This window comes from Clinocottus analis, unplaced genomic scaffold (assembly GCF_023055335.1).
Source record: "Clinocottus analis isolate CAN_PGR_092001 unplaced genomic scaffold, fCliAna1.0.p SCAF_7, whole genome shotgun sequence".
Classification (NCBI taxonomy): Eukaryota; Metazoa; Chordata; class Actinopteri; order Perciformes; family Cottidae; genus Clinocottus; species Clinocottus analis.
Window position 1 is genome coordinate 22431702 of NW_027176229.1, and position 17234 is coordinate 22448935.

The 17234-nt window shown below is 44.6% G+C and overlaps 1 protein-coding gene across 2 annotated transcripts; it reads right to left on the reverse strand.

Annotated features, from left to right (window-relative positions):
- Positions 1–1517: 1517 nt before the first annotated feature.
- On the reverse strand, positions 1518–14615 carry plat (plasminogen activator, tissue). Of its 2 annotated transcripts, none has more exons than XM_068605142.1 (15): positions 14538–14615; positions 10083–10164; positions 9639–9681; positions 9254–9388; positions 8018–8128; positions 6444–6618; positions 5991–6082; positions 5721–5895; positions 5543–5628; positions 5378–5443; positions 4598–4802; positions 4374–4510; positions 4046–4186; positions 2886–3034; positions 1518–2802 (listed from the first exon to the last, which is right to left on the reverse strand). In XM_068605142.1, exons 2-15 carry the CDS (start codon positions 10137–10139, stop codon positions 2635–2637), a joined length of 1740 nt encoding a protein of 579 aa, XP_068461243.1. In that variant the 5' UTR covers positions 10140–10164; positions 14538–14615; the 3' UTR covers positions 1518–2634. The 2 variants fall into 2 exon arrangements, with proteins under 2 accessions (XP_068461243.1, XP_068461242.1); XM_068605141.1 differs by having other exon boundaries at positions 9558–9681.
- Positions 14616–17234: the final 2619 nt, after the last annotated feature.

Consider the following 17234-nt stretch of genomic DNA (forward strand, 5'->3'; position numbering starts at 1 on the left):
CTTTTTCCTTCTAACTGATCTCGTTTGCATTTCCTACCTGTGACGGACTCACCTGCCGCCACAAGGTCTGAATTTAAATGAGCTGCAGCCGCTGCGCCGCTCACACAAGCTGTTTGTGGCCATATAACCGAGTTTCACATCATTTCCTGCGACTGGCAAACAACGTCTCATTTGTAGTCCATTTTAAATCAGAAGGGGGAATTAACTATTAACTTTTGACACACACACATGCTATCAATCAAGCTAGGCTAAGTAATAAGAAGAGCAATATACAGCATTTAGAGCATTTATATAGCAGCAAACAGCTGTTTGCTATGTAAAGATAGAGTGCAGTAATGTTTACATGAACAAAGAAGGAAGTCACTCTCCTCCTCTCCGTTCTTATCTGATCTAATCTGCGCTGTGATGACGTAACGCTGCTTTTGGTGCATGTTGGTGCCGCTCTGCACGGCTCTGCTCTCACATGGCAGTTACAGCTGATAAAGCGTTGTCACCCACTCCGGTTTTCTATACCTTTTTTGAAGTCAACGAAAAGAAAAAAAAACTCGGAAAAAAAAAAAAAAAATTATTGACCCTTTTTTTGTCACAAATTATTATTTATTTTTTTTTATCCTAATTTTTTTTTTTTTTTTTGAATCCTAATTTTTTTGTTTTGGGGTCATAATTTTTTTTGGGGGGGTCGTAATTTTTTATTTTTTTTATCCTAATTTTTTTTTTTGTCATTTTTTTTTTTTTTGGGGCCCTATTTTTTATGGGGGGGGGGGGCCTAATTTTTCTTAATCTTTTTTTTTGTCCTAATTGTTTTTTGTGTGTGTATCGGGAATGGGCTTCCATATGACACTGTTAGCGCTCTCAGCACGTTCCCCATGGTTTTGCACTGTTAGCGCTGTTAGCTATGAGTCGCTACATCAGGCGCCAACACGCTCAATCTGGTGTTGTGCATCTTTTTAAGTAGGAAGACAGACAACACTGACACAAGTTATTATTTATAATAACTTATTTATTATTTATTTAATATATATATTTAAAATATATTATCATTATTTTCATCTTTAAAGGTTTAATATGTCACATTTGATGGCTCCTCCTCTACAACTCGTGGTCGATGATCTATTGAGTGAATAAAGAGAGGGAGAGGTGTTAGTGAGAACAAAGTAGGGAATCATAATAATAAAATGTTGTTTTCTGATTTTGTTTGTTACGTGCTAACGCATAAATATACACAGCCACTTGTACTCGGGTTCCAGTTTATATTACCGTAAAAGTCGGGTTACAAGCCGCTCCTATACCTTCGCTGGATCTCCCCGCTGTAGCCAGCTAGCGCTGCTGCTACTACCCGCTGTAGCCAGCTAGCGCTGCTGCTACTACCCGCTGTAGCCAGCTAGCGCTGCTGCTAGCTCCCCGCTAGCTGCTGCTAGCTCCCCGCTAGCTGCTGCTGCTAGCTCCCCACGTTTTAACAGTAATTGATCAAAATGTGATATAGTTCCACATTTTAAAAAGCACAGAAGATAAAAAGATGTATTCCAAATATTATTTATTGACAAAAGGAGTATGTAGCCCGATGTGGTTATAATGACAGACAATAAATTACCAAAGTACACACTACAAAAGTAGTTTCTACGTTAGAAAATAAAATACACATAAATATTAACTTAACTTAAAAAAAAAACATCTAAAAATCCAAAACCTAGAACAAAGTGAGTTTGCTCAGGAGATTCGTTTCGCAGTCAAAAAGCAGTTTTTAATGTAGAACGGAAAAGAACAGCCCCAAGTCATTTCGCAATATAAAAAGTATAATATTCAGACAATGTACATGTTATATACATGCTGGGCTCAACCCAGGTGTCTGGCTGGTAGAAGTGCTCTGGGAATCTCATTTAAAAGAACAACATGGCAGAATAAAGGAACGTGTGAGTGTCTCAGAGCTTCCACCCGTCCAAACGTAATCCCACCGATAAGCCAGCGGGGAGCTGAAGGAGCTCAATCTGCAGCAGACCAGCTCAATCTGAACCAGCAGATAACGCTCCGTGTCTGGGTCTGAAACCCCAAAAGCCCCAACGAGAGCAAGAGCAGAACATTTATATGATCGAGGCGACGTAAACCTCACATCTAGAAGACGCACTCTTTGCACGAAACAACCCTACGCGACCCGCTGTGATGTACAAAGTAATTGCTTGTGTGCTTTTTCGGATTAGAAGTACTGACCTGAAGTCTATCGCGTGTGATTTATTTGCATAAACCGACACAAAGCCAGCCAGAAAGAGCCGAGGAATACATAAATATTCCTTATTTTTTTAACTGTCAAGGCTGTGAGGGTCCACTGCCCGAACATATTCGTTAAAAAGACACAAAAAGGTGTTATCGCGACCAAGATGGCCGCGTGTATTTTGTCACATTCAACACATAAGAACCAGAGAAGGAAAACCTCACGGTTGAGATCCTTTGCGCCTCAGTTGGAGTGGTTTAAAAACCTCCATCAGTTTGGATTTAGAGTCAACAGGTAAACAACAGAATCAACATCCCTCTCTCGTGTATATCTTCACGATGATGGACATGTCTGCGTTTCACTGAGTTCGCGGGCGCGCTCGTCCGTCGACGTCGTCTTCGCGGGCTCTCTCCCTCCTCCTCCTCCTTCTAGACGGGGTTCGCCTTGATTTTGCTGTTGATCCAGTCGACGTAATGGGTGACGCGGGTGTAGACGCCGGGCTTGTCCTTCTGCCCGCACCCGTCGCCCCAGCTGATGACGCCCATCAGAGTCATCTTGTCGTCGGTCCGACAGACCAGCGGGCCGCCGGAGTCTCCCTGTGGGCGAGCGCCAGAGTAAATTAGCATCGATTAAACGAGGAGGTGAAGCTAAAAAAACAACAAAATGGAGTCTTTCTCACCTTGCAGGCGTCGTCCAGGCCTCGGGTGTCGCCCGCGCACAGCATGTTGGAGGTGATCAGCCGCTGGGACAGCACCTCCGGGACGCAGCGCTCTTTGGGCCACAGGCGGACGTAGCCTCTCTTCACGCGCTCGGAGAACTCTGCAGCAACTGCGGAGACAGCGTTCAAGTTAGCGCCTCCCATCGCCGACACGCTAATCATGCTGCAGGCATGATAACGCATTATTAGCAACAATATTTCTTCATGTTTAAGTCATTGGTGAAGGGTTTTTGGATGACATACCCTATTTTGAGGTCTTTCAACAATCAAAAGAAACATAAAGACCAAAAAGTCCTGGGAAAAAGAACTCGTTGATGATCGTCAAAACCTCACCAATTGAGCAATATCTCCACTAATATCAGTATATACATTGCTTGTGACTGTGGATCAATGGTTAGCGTGTCTCTCTTACAAGCAGGAGATCAGCGGTTTGATTCCCAGTTCTTGTACTTTTGATCTAAAAAATATATGTTTTTCTTCTGTCATTTTAACAGTTACCTATGGAAGCCCATTTCAGCCACACAACAAAAAAAATTAGGACCAAAAAAAAAAAAAATTAGGCCCAGAAAAAGAAAATTAGGACCAAAAATAAATAAAAAATTGGACAAAAAAATAAAAATTTAGGACCAAAAATAAAAAAAAAAAATTTTTTCCCATTGATTTGAAGAAAGGTAACGAAAAAAAACAAAACCTGTATCAAAAGAATACGTGAATTGAAACAAGATTGGACTATTTTGTACTTGTTTTGTTGAATGAACAATACATATTTACATTTAAATGAAGGTATTCTAAAACCAAAGTGATGACATAACATATTGCTTAGATGTTTTTTTCTTTTCGTCAACAAAAAGAAAGAAAAAAAAAAAATTAAAAATTTTTTTTTTTTGGTCCCTAATTTTTTTTTGGCGGGAGGAGGGGGGGGGGGGGTCCTAATCATTATTTTTTTTATCCTTCATTTTTTTTTTAAATTTTATGGTCCAAATTTTTCTTTTTTTTTTGGTCTTAATTTTTGTTGTTGTGTGTGTGGCGGGAATGGGCTTCACACTGCCCTCTGCTGGTCAGTCAAGAAAGCAAGATAGCACCCACATGCTAAATTTAGAGAGCGCCGGATGTTTGCTTACATTCGAAGTCTTTTCCGTAGCCGGAGATCTCGCACTCGGTCCAGTCGGGCAGCACCAGCCCGCGTTCAGGCAGACACGCCGGGAGAACCTCCGGAGAGTTCACGGCACAGATGCCGATGTCCGTCTTCAGCTTCAAGAGCGCTGCGAGTGGGAAGCGACCACAGGGAAAAGTCAGGGTGACGCATTGGGGGGAAAGCGAGGGAGGGAACCTGAGCTTCCATATCGTCACTGTAGCTACAGCGTCTCGGTCATTTATCGCCATCATAGCGTGACAAAAAAACTCTATTTCAAAAATGCCGTTTCAGTCCCTCGAAAAACATCCACTCACCGATGTCGTTGTCGAGCGTTTCGTTGTCGAATTTCTCGTGATTCCAGTACCGCTCGACCTTGAAAATCTGCTCGCTGCTGGAATTCTGCTTCCGGAAAGTCCTCCCCAAAATCACCTCCAATTTATCTGCTTTATCGCTGAAAAAGAAAAAGACAATGAATACATCTGTTTGTCTCATGGCAAACATGTTGAATCGCATGTTTTTGGGTGTGTGTCATTCCTACTTGTCCTCGAAGCAGTGTGCGGCAGACAGCACCCAACAGGAGTCGATGAGGACTCCTCCGCATCGGTGGAAGTGTTTTCGGTGACGGGGCTGGTAAACGTTGATGGCCGCCTGCCACGGCTGCTCCGTGATGTCGCTCAGCCGGCCCCCGAACATGCGGAACGCCGGCCGGTTCAGGGTGTTGTCCAAGCGCTGGCCACATGTCGCTACGGACCGGGGAAGAAGGAAAAAATAAAGATTTGCAGGATGATGGTTAACACGTTGAAAACTGTGGGACCAATTTTGTCCTTTCCCCCTGTGTGAGTCTTCATCTGAACCCCAAATTAGTTCCAATACTTGTGTTTATTGTATGTATTTGTTCAGCAAAGTCTTGGGAAAAAAATGTTATCTGCAAAAAAATCACTTTTAAAAGATATTTTGATGGTAACTATGAACATCCAGCATGATATGAGCCAGATTTCCTATAAAATGCCACCTTTTGGGACCTTTTTGGAAAGATTAGGACCTAAAGAATCAGAATCTGCAACAAAAATCTCAATAAAACAAAGTCTTGTCCTGTTAGGAAGGAGTTTCAGTCAAAAAACTGTGTGGTTCGGTTCAAAAATGGAAAAATTACCTATTTTAAGCCAAAAGATTTTCTAAATGGGGCATGCTGGGACTTAAAACTGGGAGTGGGAGGTTTCCAAAAGGTTAAACACCCGTTGGGAGAGATTACCGCACACCGAACACATCAGAAGAAATTCAAAGATTTATCATTAAATGCGGGAAAAACAAGTCTTACCTCCGTGATTGTTGTTGGTGGTCGGCGCTCGTGGGCCGACAGTGCTGAAGACAGATGGACGTCTCGCTAAAAAAAAAGACAAATTATTCGCTGGTTATTCTGACGCCGCATTGATTTAGTGACGAAAACTGAAGGAACCAGACGCATCCGGGTGAAGGAACTCACAGCATTTAGGTATGTCGCACAGCTCCCAGGTCAGCTGCATGCTCTTGTAGGTGTGACACCACGGACCTTCGTCACCGTCCGGGTTCCTATTCGATAAGAGGAAGAAGAAAAGCGATGAAAAACGTTACCCCGATGCAAAGGGGGGGACCTGTGCCGGCCGGCGGGGGCGGTGGTGTACCTGCAGAAGCTGTGGCTGCCCAGGCCCTGCTTCAACGAGTCGGACGTCCAAGCGGTGTTGAGCTTGTGCTTGACGGCGGGGGAGTCCCAGGGGAGGCAGCGGGAGCCGCTCTTCGTGGTGGACTTTGTCCCTCGGTACGACTGACCGGAGCCCCTCACGCATTCTTGGTTCTTGTCTAACGCAGAGAAACGCCAAAGTGTTAAAAAAGAAAAAAGCAATCCATGTGTTTGATTGGTACTATTTGAGCTATTTGTTTCGGTAAAGCTGTACCTGCTGGACATTTGGGCGTGGAACACAGCTCCCAGACGACCTGATTGTTCTTATAGATGTAACACCAAGGAGTGACGTCGTTGTCCGGGTTCCTGAAGGGAAGATAGTGAAGAAAGACAACGAGCACGAATGAAAAGAAGTGAAACGGTATGCCCGAAACTCGGATCGTCCATCCACTCGGACGACCCGTTCCAGTCTCCGACTTGTCGCTGTCCTTCTGCCTCTATGACCCAGTAAACTCTGCTTCTGTCGGCATATTAGTTTATGCCTTTCAAACTGACCACATGACTTGAACCCAATGGATACCAAAAGCATCATTCCTCCATGGTTAAAGAAATCTGACCAGTATGCTTTTGAGGATCAAAAATCGCATGGGTCACAAGAAAGACTTGTCCAGTTTCCTTTTTTTCTCGGGCACGAAAAACAGGTCCCAAGTGGTCCCAAGTGTAATACCTGCAGAAGTTGTGGTTGCCCAGTCCGAGGCTGCTGGCGTCCGCTTTCCTGGCGGTGAACCTCTTCCCCCTCAGAGACGTGGAGTTCCAGTTGATGCACTCGGCTCTGGAGCGGCTGCTGCTCCACGTGCCGCGGTAGCCTTCGCCCTGACCCACGAAGCACCGCTCGTTGGCGTCTGTTGGGGAAAAGAGGGTCGGTTCGGTTACTTTATTCGTACCCGTAAAGTGGAGTACCCTTATTTTGCAATAGAAAACAAGGCATCTATCTTGACACACACACTACCGACACATTTTTAGTTTCTGTCTTGGAATATTCTTCACTTCGAAGAACAAGAACAGACTTTTTCTGGACCTTTGAAAGTTCTCTTTCTGGCCATTTTGAGAGTATAATGGTACTCAACTAGCTCAAAGAAAGGCCAGTTTTAAAGCTTCTCTCACCAGCAGCTGTGTGACATCACTGCACAAGAGTTTTCAAGGGTTTTCAAGGGTTTTCTACTCATCCATTAGTCTTCTAAGGCGATCCTCAAACACAATGTACCATCAGAACACTGGAGTGATAGCTGCTGGAAATGGGTCTCTCTACACCAATGTAGATATTTCATTAAAAACCAGATGTTTCCACCTAGAATAGTCTTTTACCACATTAACAATGTATAAAGTGTATTTCTGTTATCTTCATTAAAAAAAACTGTGCTTTTCTTTAAAAAATAAGGACATTTCTAAGTGAAACCCCAAACTTTTGAACGGTAGTGTAAATTACAACAAACAAAGACAACCAGACAAACATGATGAAAGTACTAGTGATTATAATCGGTTCACCTGTGTGAAAGCTGTTTTCATAACGCTTTGTTCTGGTATTAAACACCTCGGTCTCGGACAGAGTAAAACTGGATTTAATGTCACTCATTTATATGTGAGGCTGAGACAAGTTCTGACCCCGTAAAGCATGTTTATTGGATACTGGAAACGTTTAGGACAGCTTATGAAAACATTGTTATTTCTTCTATAAAACCATAAACGTGCGTCCTAATGGCGCTCGTGTGGTATTTTCGTCCCACTTAGTGACCGAACATGAGCCGTGACGATGCCATCTGAGTTATTGAGTCTGGCCGATCGTAACTCATTACTCTTTTGGCTGAAATCACTTGGCTGTGACCGTGTGTGGTTTCTTTTTTCTTCTTCATAATCATCCCCATTGAGAGGGGTGGGGCGCCCTCCGAAAGCCTCAAACAGTCACTCAAGCAGAAACATAAACATTCATATATCCCAGAATGTCTCTCTCTCTCTCTCTCTCTCCGCGGTTTCCGATTTATTTTGCTCTCCAAACCACGAAACCCACGAGTGAGTCACACGGGCAGACGGTGACCTTATCAGAAAGTCATCGACGAGTTTTTTGTTTGATCGGTGTTCTGTCACCGCACACGGCCGGGTACACTACAAGCAAGACGGGCAAATTGAACACACAGAGAAAGATCCAGCCGGACAAACAAGACACTGCCTTCTTCCACGAAGACACGTGTGATCGAATAACCTTGACCGTTGAGTGGTGGATTGAGGAGTTCGTCGAGCACTTACTGATCTCACACTGAGCCCCACTGAAGCCGGGGGGACACTGGCAAATGTAGTCCGACGTGTACACGGCCTCCTTGCAGGTTCCCCCGTTGTAGCACTGAGACACGTAGCAGTCTGGAAAAGAGGCAGACGGAGCAGAGAGTTAGTCAGGCAGACGTCATCCAGTCCTTCAGAGAGCAGCACTAATTATATCGTCACGCGAGTTGCATGTGCAGGTTCGACTCTCTCGACCGTCTCCGGCGCGTCTCGCCGAGGGGGATTCTTTCTAGAGCAGAACTTCCTTATTTATTTATTATTTCAGCTATTTCCTGAGAATTTCCTGCGGAATAACAGCGCCATGAGCGGCACGAGCTCACAGATGGTGCAGCTTTTTGCCAAGCTGAAGAAAATGTGGTTGCAATTTGTCCGAAAGGGCGAGGAAATTTCGTCAGTGGGGGGTGAAAGTGGCTCGTCTGGCGAGAGTATTTCAAACGATCTCAGACTAAACTACGCCCACTGGAAAACACAAGGAAAACCTCAACGAGGCTCTTCGTTTGGACGCACTGGAATACAACCAGGGACCAACCGAGAGATAATAAACAATCATCCGAAGTTGTAACAGCCAGTTAGAGGTCAGTAAGGTCAGACAATGAGTCTGACGAAAGATTTCGTTCTGCTCCTTGCCGACACAAGAAGTTGGATTAAAGCAGTGGTTCTCAAACTGTGGGGCGCGACCCTCTAGTGGGGCGCGGAGGTATTACAGGTGGGGCGTGGGGGGAGATGCAGATGAATCCTTTATTAATCCCACAGCGGGGGAATTATTCTCTGTATTTTACCCATCATCCTTAGTAATTTAGGAGCTTTGTGCTGCTGTGAAGCTCTGGGACTTCAGTGCCTTGCTCAAGGACACTTCAACATGAAACTATGGGGAGAAAACAGGGATCCAACCGCTTCCTTAGTCATCTTTTTTTGCCAAATATGATTTTTTTTTTGCACATGTATAACTTTATTTGCATTGTTTTAACAAAGTGATTGCACATGTTGTTAGTTTTTGTCAGATAGAGCAATCTGGTTCACTTGAAAGGGATTTAAACTTTCTTTAATCCATTAATTAAAAAAGCCAAATGGAGGAGTCTCAACAAGTTGGAGCATTTTGTTCCCGTGTTGTTGGGAGGGTGGAACATTTTGCTTCCTCCAAAGTGAAGACAGAAGAAGTTTGAGAACAAGTGGGTTAGAAAGACACAAAAAAGTGACACTCACTGACGACGGGCACGATGTGACAACGCTCTCGTCCTCTCAACGCACAACGGCAATACTCCACGCGCGGTCCCCTCCATCGCAGCCAAGTGTCCCCATAACCACGCACCGCCGACGTCTCGCCATCCACACAATGTACTGAGAAGACACAAAGGTGTGAGTACACAGCCGACCGAGCAGGAAGACACAACGGTGGTTAAGGAAAACACAAAAAAGGTGCACAAACACGTGAATTGTAGGAATATGATGAATGTGGTGGTGGTGGTGTTAATAGAAAAAGACAAACAGAAGTGTGATGGGGGCTCACGGAAGGTGTCAAAGGAGGGTGAAGACTTCGCGACATGAATAATCAAAAGCGTCCGTCTGGCTGGCTGCCTGTCGGGCTCACCTCGGTAAAAACGAGTCCCTCTCTTAGTGCGGAGCAGCTCCACCTGCGACGGAGGAGGAGGAGGAGAAGAAGAAGAAGAAGAAGAAGAAGAAGAAGAAGAAGAAGAAGGGCCCACAGTTAAACGGAGCGGCGGGACAATGGGTTTCATGGCATTTTGTTTTTTTCCGACCAAGGCAGCCGATGAAAAAATAAATATCTGCTGGACACGAGTGAGTTTAAAAAATCAAGTTTATATATATGTTTGGTTGGAAATGTCTTGAAGTAGCTGTTGCATTTAAAATGTTGTTGTCCAGCAGGTAACTTTACCACAAATGCACAACAACAAAAAATCTATATCAATACAGACGTGACGCTCATGTGGGTTATAAACCACACACATTGCGCTGCATTAAGGCAAAGCCCTTGTTGTACATGTGGCTGGCACGATGAGGGTGTAGTACTCACATTGTCCGCTAGGCAGCAGCAGAGAGCAGACAGGAGCAAGAACAGCGGTCTGGCCATGGCTTCCTCAAGCGTCTTCACTTTGCTGGAGGTAGAAAACAAACACAAAGTCAGACACAACTGACGGGAAGATTCGACAAGCCAAGCGAGATGCAAGCGCCGATGTGTAGAGAGGATGTGTGTGTGTGTGCTCCTGTGTGACCTCGTCGTCTGGATTTTATTGTTATATATGTGTGTGTATCCTCTGTTGTAATGCTGAGCCAACAATTGCAGGAAAACTATGGACATGGGTCACTTTCCTTCCTCCACATCTACGCCTGAGGAGGTCACTGGAGAGGAAAGGGTGGGAAAGACACTGGGGGTCCTTCAGAGGCTCTTGCCGTTGTGTTGGCTTCTTGACCAAAACAGCACTTAAGGGGCCCGTCCAGCCTGATAGGACAACTTTTATTACGACATTTAATCTATTACTTCCCCATGGGGAGTAATCAGACAGCAGTTCACGCTAGAAATTAGACTTTAAACAAGGCAGCAGAGCGTTTCTGCACCGTGCTGACGGCATTCCTTCTCTAACAGAGCAAAACAGCAGCTGTGGGTGAGTCAGGACTTTAAATTAAAGAAGAAAAAAGGGAAGAAGGAAGGAAACAGAAGGGAAAGCCCCGAGCGAGAGAAGGTAATGAAACTTATAGTTCTCGTTTTTATACTTCTGGATAAGGACGTTTGATAACCTGTTCCTCTTCTCTATTTTTAAGGTCATATTGAGCTTAAAAGGCGAAAAGAGATGAGCGCACAAGTCAAGTGTGAGTAAACGTGAGTCACCAAAGAAGAAGGAGGAGGAAAAGGAGGAGAGAGGAAAATGGGACGGAGGAAAAAGAAAGTTGCACACAATGAGAGCTGAAAGGCAGAGACGACCTCGATATACAACATATGCAACAAAAAGAGACTTCATGAGAGACTTCTTCTACAGACGCTGGCATGCAAAGATAACCATGTGCACACACGCTCGACGTCAGCTGGTTCTGCACTGACTCACCGCCTGTGGTCGACTCTGCTAATAGAGAACAGGGGCTGTGTTGAGATCTATCAGTAAATCAGCCACGCTGGCAACCACACACACACAGACACACACAGACAGACACACACACGCCCACTAAGGGTTCAGGAACGTGGAGCTAATCGACAACTCCATACGCACAAAGATGTACTCCTCATTGTTCAACGGAGCAAAAAGATCTCGCTCAGGATTTGACTTGTGAAAAACACACACTCTCACACACACACAAACACACACACACACTCACCATTGAGAGGTCCCTTGAAAGCCGCCCTCGCCTCACACAGATAAACCCACCCAGTTGTCCCCCCGCACTTTTAAAAACCCCTGAACGAGCCTCACTGGCAGGGCGACAACAACACACTAGTTTTGTTTCCTTTGTGCAGCTGCTGCCCCCCCCCCCCCTCCTCTCTCCGGCCCTGTCAGCTAAAAAACACATGTTTCCTGCTAAAGCTAGGGGCGAGGGGGTCTTGCAGTTCGGAAACGTGCAAACATATCAACAACACGCACGCACGAAAGCACACATCGACATGCCACTCGTCAGATATGGACATGTTGTACTCCGCCCTTTTTTCTGTTTTTTTTTTTTTTTCACGTCTGCGGTATCTGAGGCCCTGTTTGGGCGCCATCGACACATTGCTCCTCTTACAATCCCACAATGCAATTAGCCAGAGTTTTATGATGGTGTGCAGACATGAAAAACTAAACAAAAAGCACACGACAACGCCTGATTAAACTGTGGCCTCCTTTTTAATTTGAAGTGGAACTAACTTCTTAGAGGTCATCAGCTTTTGAAATCATTTTTTTGTGTGTTAGTTGCAGTTTCTGTATAATCCATCACGCGCTTTACCTTTAGATGTATTGCACGTGTTGAGCTGTGTGTTAATGAAAGCTCTCGTTAGAGCACTTTGTCTATTTCTAACTCTTACAACGGCCTCACAACCAGGAAGTTAAACATTTAACAAAAGAAATCTGGTTTTAATCAAGTCAAACGGCGTCACTCAGCTTGATGACTGCATGGATTAATGAGCCAATAAATGTCCAATAAATGTCCCCCGCTGGCACTGATGGGGTTAAAGCTTTTGTCAGTTGTTGAAACATGTACGCAGCCCGAGGAGAAGCCGCTGAAGAAGGTCAAATATGAATGGAAGAAATTTAAAAATGTCTTTGTAAGAGAGCAGCAGCCAGACTGTGAGTCACGAGACGCACCACTTCAAAATCGAGCAAATGCACGCAGTATACTATAAAACACACACACACACACACACACACACACACACGCTGACTGGGTTTTTTTTAATGTTCAAGGTTGAAAAGTTTAGGTTTTTCACGCCGAAGAAGCCATTCGTTTCCTCTCAGTGTATTCTAAGAAGCCGTTAGCGAGGATGTGTCACGACGAAGCCGTGTGAAGTTCGGACGTGACACATTCTCGTCTTCCGGTAACGACCAAAAAAAAAAGAAGAAGAAGAAGGTGAGAACGGTTGGACGGCGTGCTGGCGAGCATAGTTTGCGTCTGCCTGTGAAGTTCACGTTCAGGTTCACTGACTGCACACTTTTAAAAAAAGGCCCCGGGGTCGTTCTGGTCTCTCTTCTGTACGCAAAATGTCAAAAAGACAAAGTGACACTTCATGGAGCTCTTGGAGCGGGAGGGAGGAAACACCCTCGCAGTGAGTCTCCTAGCTCTTTTTTTACGGCCTTATTTCCTCTGGCGCTTCGCTTCCTTTCCTCACAATGATTCCTTGAGAGCTCACAACATTTCTTCTGCAGATCTGAAACCTCCACAACTCTCTCGACCTGCCGGGAACGCTGTAAACCGTCGTTCAAGTCGGCACAAAAGCATCGGGTTTGATGACTTATGGCATGCAATGTCTGGCCTGTAAGCTGCTTAGCAGGAGTTGTACATTCTTCACTCCGTGTGGGGATTTTTTCAGCCGAGCTTCGGGTTAACCAGCTGCAACAACAAACACAGAGAGACACATTGTTGCCCTGACCGCCTCCCTCACAGGGTGAGGCCTTGAACTCCTCAGTGGACCGAGAACACGGAGCCGAGAAGCCAAGAAGAGGCAGGTAGAGAGAGCAGGTGTTGACAGGATATGAAAGGATGGAGAGAGGGAGAGAAGGCTGCAAAAGAAAGAAGAGCGAGATGAAGTCAGAGGTCAGCAGAAAGACGGTGAGTCGCCCTGAGTCACCCCGGCTTCCAGGGCCGCACAGACGGAGGCATTGATGGGATTATATTCCCGTTGGATGAAAGATGCAGTTCACCAGGGATAATAGTTTGAGGGAAACGTGGCTGAGTTGCAGCTCAGCGTTGGTTTCGATGTCATCCAGACGCCGATGGTTCTCACGGTGTGATATCGTCCTGAGCCGTGCGCTTTACAGCCGTACGACTTCTGATCCCCGTGAGTCACGCAAACACCAGCCCGAGGCACAAAAAAGGGCCGATAATGGAAACACAAACTCTCTACTCTCTACTTTCTCTCGACATAACGAGCATGAGTAGTAGGGATGACGGATTCCTGGCATTGGGATCCAAGTCATTAACCTGATAAGAGCCTGCACGTCACTGATCCTCTGCAGAGTAGTAGCACACACACACATACAAACGCACACACACATGTAGACTGAGATGAATCACAGGATTGCAATGTGTTCCTCGATAACAGACACACACCGAGTCCAAAATCACCGCGTCCCTGTAACATTTATGACATTTTGCGCCGCACAGCAGTTTCTTTTTTTGGTGCTTTTCCGAGGGAGGGATGAGTGAGTGTGTGACGCGGTGAGGTAATGCACCCGGCGGGTTCAAACAGGTGGATGGAGAGAGAGAGAGAGAGAGAGAGAGAGAGAGAGAGAGAGAGAGAGAGAGAGAGGGAGAGTTGCTGATGTCAGAGGGAGAAAAGCGTTGCCAAATGAGCGAGCGAGCACAAGGTAATCCAAAAATCCTGGTTTCCCCTCCACACTCAGGCCCATTAACCACATAAATGCCAATAAATCCCAATAAATATCTGTTTAGAAACTCATGTTGGATCAGTTGTATTGAGTTACAGGTTTGCTATTCACAGGGAGAATTGGTGTTTAACACTCCTCATGAGATATTATTTACATTAGCATGAAATAAGGTGAACTGTGTGCAATTCAACTGTAATATTTAATACATTATCATAGAATAATAGTCTAATCCAGCCACTAAGAACATGTTTGTCTGGATCCAGGCTCATCCACTTCAAAAATACTGTTTAAAATATCTTGATCCTTTCATTGAGTGTTAAATATTCCTTCATGACCGTGCAAACATCATCATCTCAGCCTCACGATGGCTTTCAGCAGAAGAACAGCCCGATGCACGAGCCCTCTGGATCCTCCGTGGTAAAAAAAAAGAAGAATAAAACATAAAAGTAAGCTCTTACCTAATTAAAAAGTCTCCCGGATCTTCTGTCTTCTCCTCGACGTGTCCGCAGCGGGATGTGATGTCGCTGCTCTGCGCCGGCTCCTCTGCGCTTTTATCGGAGCTCTCCGGTTCCGCCGGTGCGCGAGAGAGAGAGAGAGAGAGAGAGAGAGAGAGAGAGAGAGAGAGAGAGAGAGAGAGAGAGAGAGAGGGAGGGCTCAGCGGGGAAGCGAGGCTGTCCCACCGGCCGGATGGCGGTGATGCGGCGCGAGACGTTCCCCAGAACAAGGAGGCGCAACATCGCTGGGAAAACATCTCACTTTGACTGGACAACACTCTGTTTGTATCAGGAAGTCTTTAAAAGGGCAACATCATGAAACAAAACGTTCAGGAAATTTACCACAAATGCATCATTTCGTTGAGACAACAGACAGTTTTTATGTAGTTTATTTTGTATTAGTTATATTTGGTCTTTTAGAGAGAGATATAACGTGAATACTGTATAAATACAGTATTGTATTTAAATTAAGTGATTTATATATACATGTATGTTTTTCTTCGTATTTTTTATATACACTTCACACACTACATACTATACTATATATAATATATATATACACATATATAGTATATATATAGAAATGCAAAGTATGCAAAGTGTGTGTAGTAGTATACTACACACACTTTGCATTTGTGCACATTCTTTATTGTTTAAATGTAACAGTCTAAATCAATACTCACTGTGCTGCATATCTTCTAATCTTGTATTTTTATTCTTGTGTACATCTTCCCTGTTATTTTCATTCATTGTTGCTACATTGACAACTATCCATCCATCCATCCATCCATCCATCCATCCATCTATCTATCTATCTATCTATCTATCTATCTATCTATCTATCTATCTATCTATCTATCTATCTATCTATCTATCTATCTATCTATCTATCTATCTATCTATCTATCTATCTATCTATCTATCTATCCATCCATCCATCCATCCATCCATCCATCCATCCATCCATCCATCCATCCATCTATCTATCTATCTATCTATCTATCTATCTATCTATCTATCTATCTATCTATCTATCTATCTATCTATGGAAAATGTAAATAAATGAGTAAAAAGATGTTTACAAAACAGATGCATATGATAGTTAAGAGACTTAACCTCATGAAATAAGAAAACGTGCAGCGACCAGAGCTTGTAAACCGGACTCTGACGAGTGCGCAGTGACGTAGAAGCTGAGATGTGCTGTGTGTGACACCGTGTGTGTGTGTGTGTGTGTGTGTGTGTGTGTGTGTGTGTGTGTGTGTGTGTGTGTGTGTGTGTGTGTGTGTGTGTGTGTCTGTGTCTGTGCAGGTTGACCACCTGGCACCAGCCACCATTTGCCCCAACCACAACGCCTCTTCATCCAACCCGTCCCCTTCTTCAGGAAATCAGTCACAATTAGCCTCCTAAGAATAGCTCCATCTTCCCTTAATACCCACAGCGGTTATATTTGATCCGCTAATTCACGTTCACTGTTTTTTTCCGGGGGGGTCGGCATTAAATAGCTGAGAACATGACTTGGGGATGTAATGGGCGGTGCGGTTGTTGGTTTTGGCGCCTGTCTTCTTTGTTTCCATCTGTGTTAGATTAGAGCGCACACACCCACTGCTTCGTCCTGATGAGGAGAATCACACACACACACATTCACACAAGTGTACTTGCAAAATGCAATTTGTTACAGTCGGCCCGAAAAAGCTCTACGTCGCGTCCCTTCAACCAGGAGTCTCATCTCTTTGAGTTATTCTCTATTGAATCCATTAAACACGACTGTCCACATGCTGCAGGCCTTCCTCTCTTTGTGTTGTATGATTTAAGAAGTACTCCAATTATCCCTCTTTTTTTTTTACTGCCCACTACTTATGCAATGATTGGTAATTAAGGGCATTTCAGAAACGTAACAAACCACCGTTTTTAAACACTTTTGTTTGCTGTGTTGATATGCGGGGGAATGTTTTCACGGTTACTCAGACTCAGACGCTCCAGATCGTAAACAACGCGTCATATATAACGAATGTAAACGCATCTGGTTGAGTTCTCTCTGAGTTTGTGTATCTGACGGGACAGAAGGAGGTCACACACACACACTGTAATATCCCAGTACTTCTTTCAATGCTAAGCTACGCTAACCAGCTGCCGGCCAATATTTAGCAAACAAATGCGACAGCCGTATTGATCGTCTAGTATTTTTCGAAGCTCTATTAGTATTACTTTAGCATGTAGGATGTTGTATTCGCTAACACATTAGCTCCACAGCTAGCGGATGGCTTTTGGTTAACAGTTCGCACACATGAACAGTCACAAATTGGTCTGTGCCGATGCCGCTCCAACGAGTGAATTTTAGAGAGTAGGATGATACATCTTCTCTGTGCATGGTCACGTATGATGACTGTAAACGCAAGTGGTTGAGTTTTCTCTGAGTTTGTGTCCCGCCGGGACAGAAGGAGGTCACACACTCACGTCCCGGTGATATCTCAGTACTTCTTTTAATGCTAAGCTACGCTAACCAGCTGCTGGCCAAAATTTAGCAAACAAATATGACAGCCATATTGAGCTTCTCATATAACTTAAAGCTCTCGGGCAGAAAAAGTATAAGCGTCTTTCGCAAAAAAATGTCAAACTATTACTTTAGCACGTTGAATTTTGTATTCGCTAACACATTAGCTC

What these genes read in the sequence shown, in the direction of transcription:
- plat (XM_068605141.1), bottom strand. Translation starts at nt 10,139, where the DNA reads ATGGCCAGACCGCTGTTCTTGCTCCTGTCTGCTCTCTGCTGCTGCCTA. An exon ending in TCACATCGTGCCCGTCGTCA is followed by an intron (nt 8,129 to 9,253) that starts GTGAGTGTCACT and finishes CCTCTTTTCCAG; the next exon opens with ACTGCTACGTGTCTCAGTGC. An exon ending in GCCTGGACGACGCCTGCAAG is followed by an intron (nt 2,803 to 2,885) that starts GTGAGAAAGACT and finishes GCTCGCCCACAG; the next exon opens with GGAGACTCCGGCGGCCCGCT.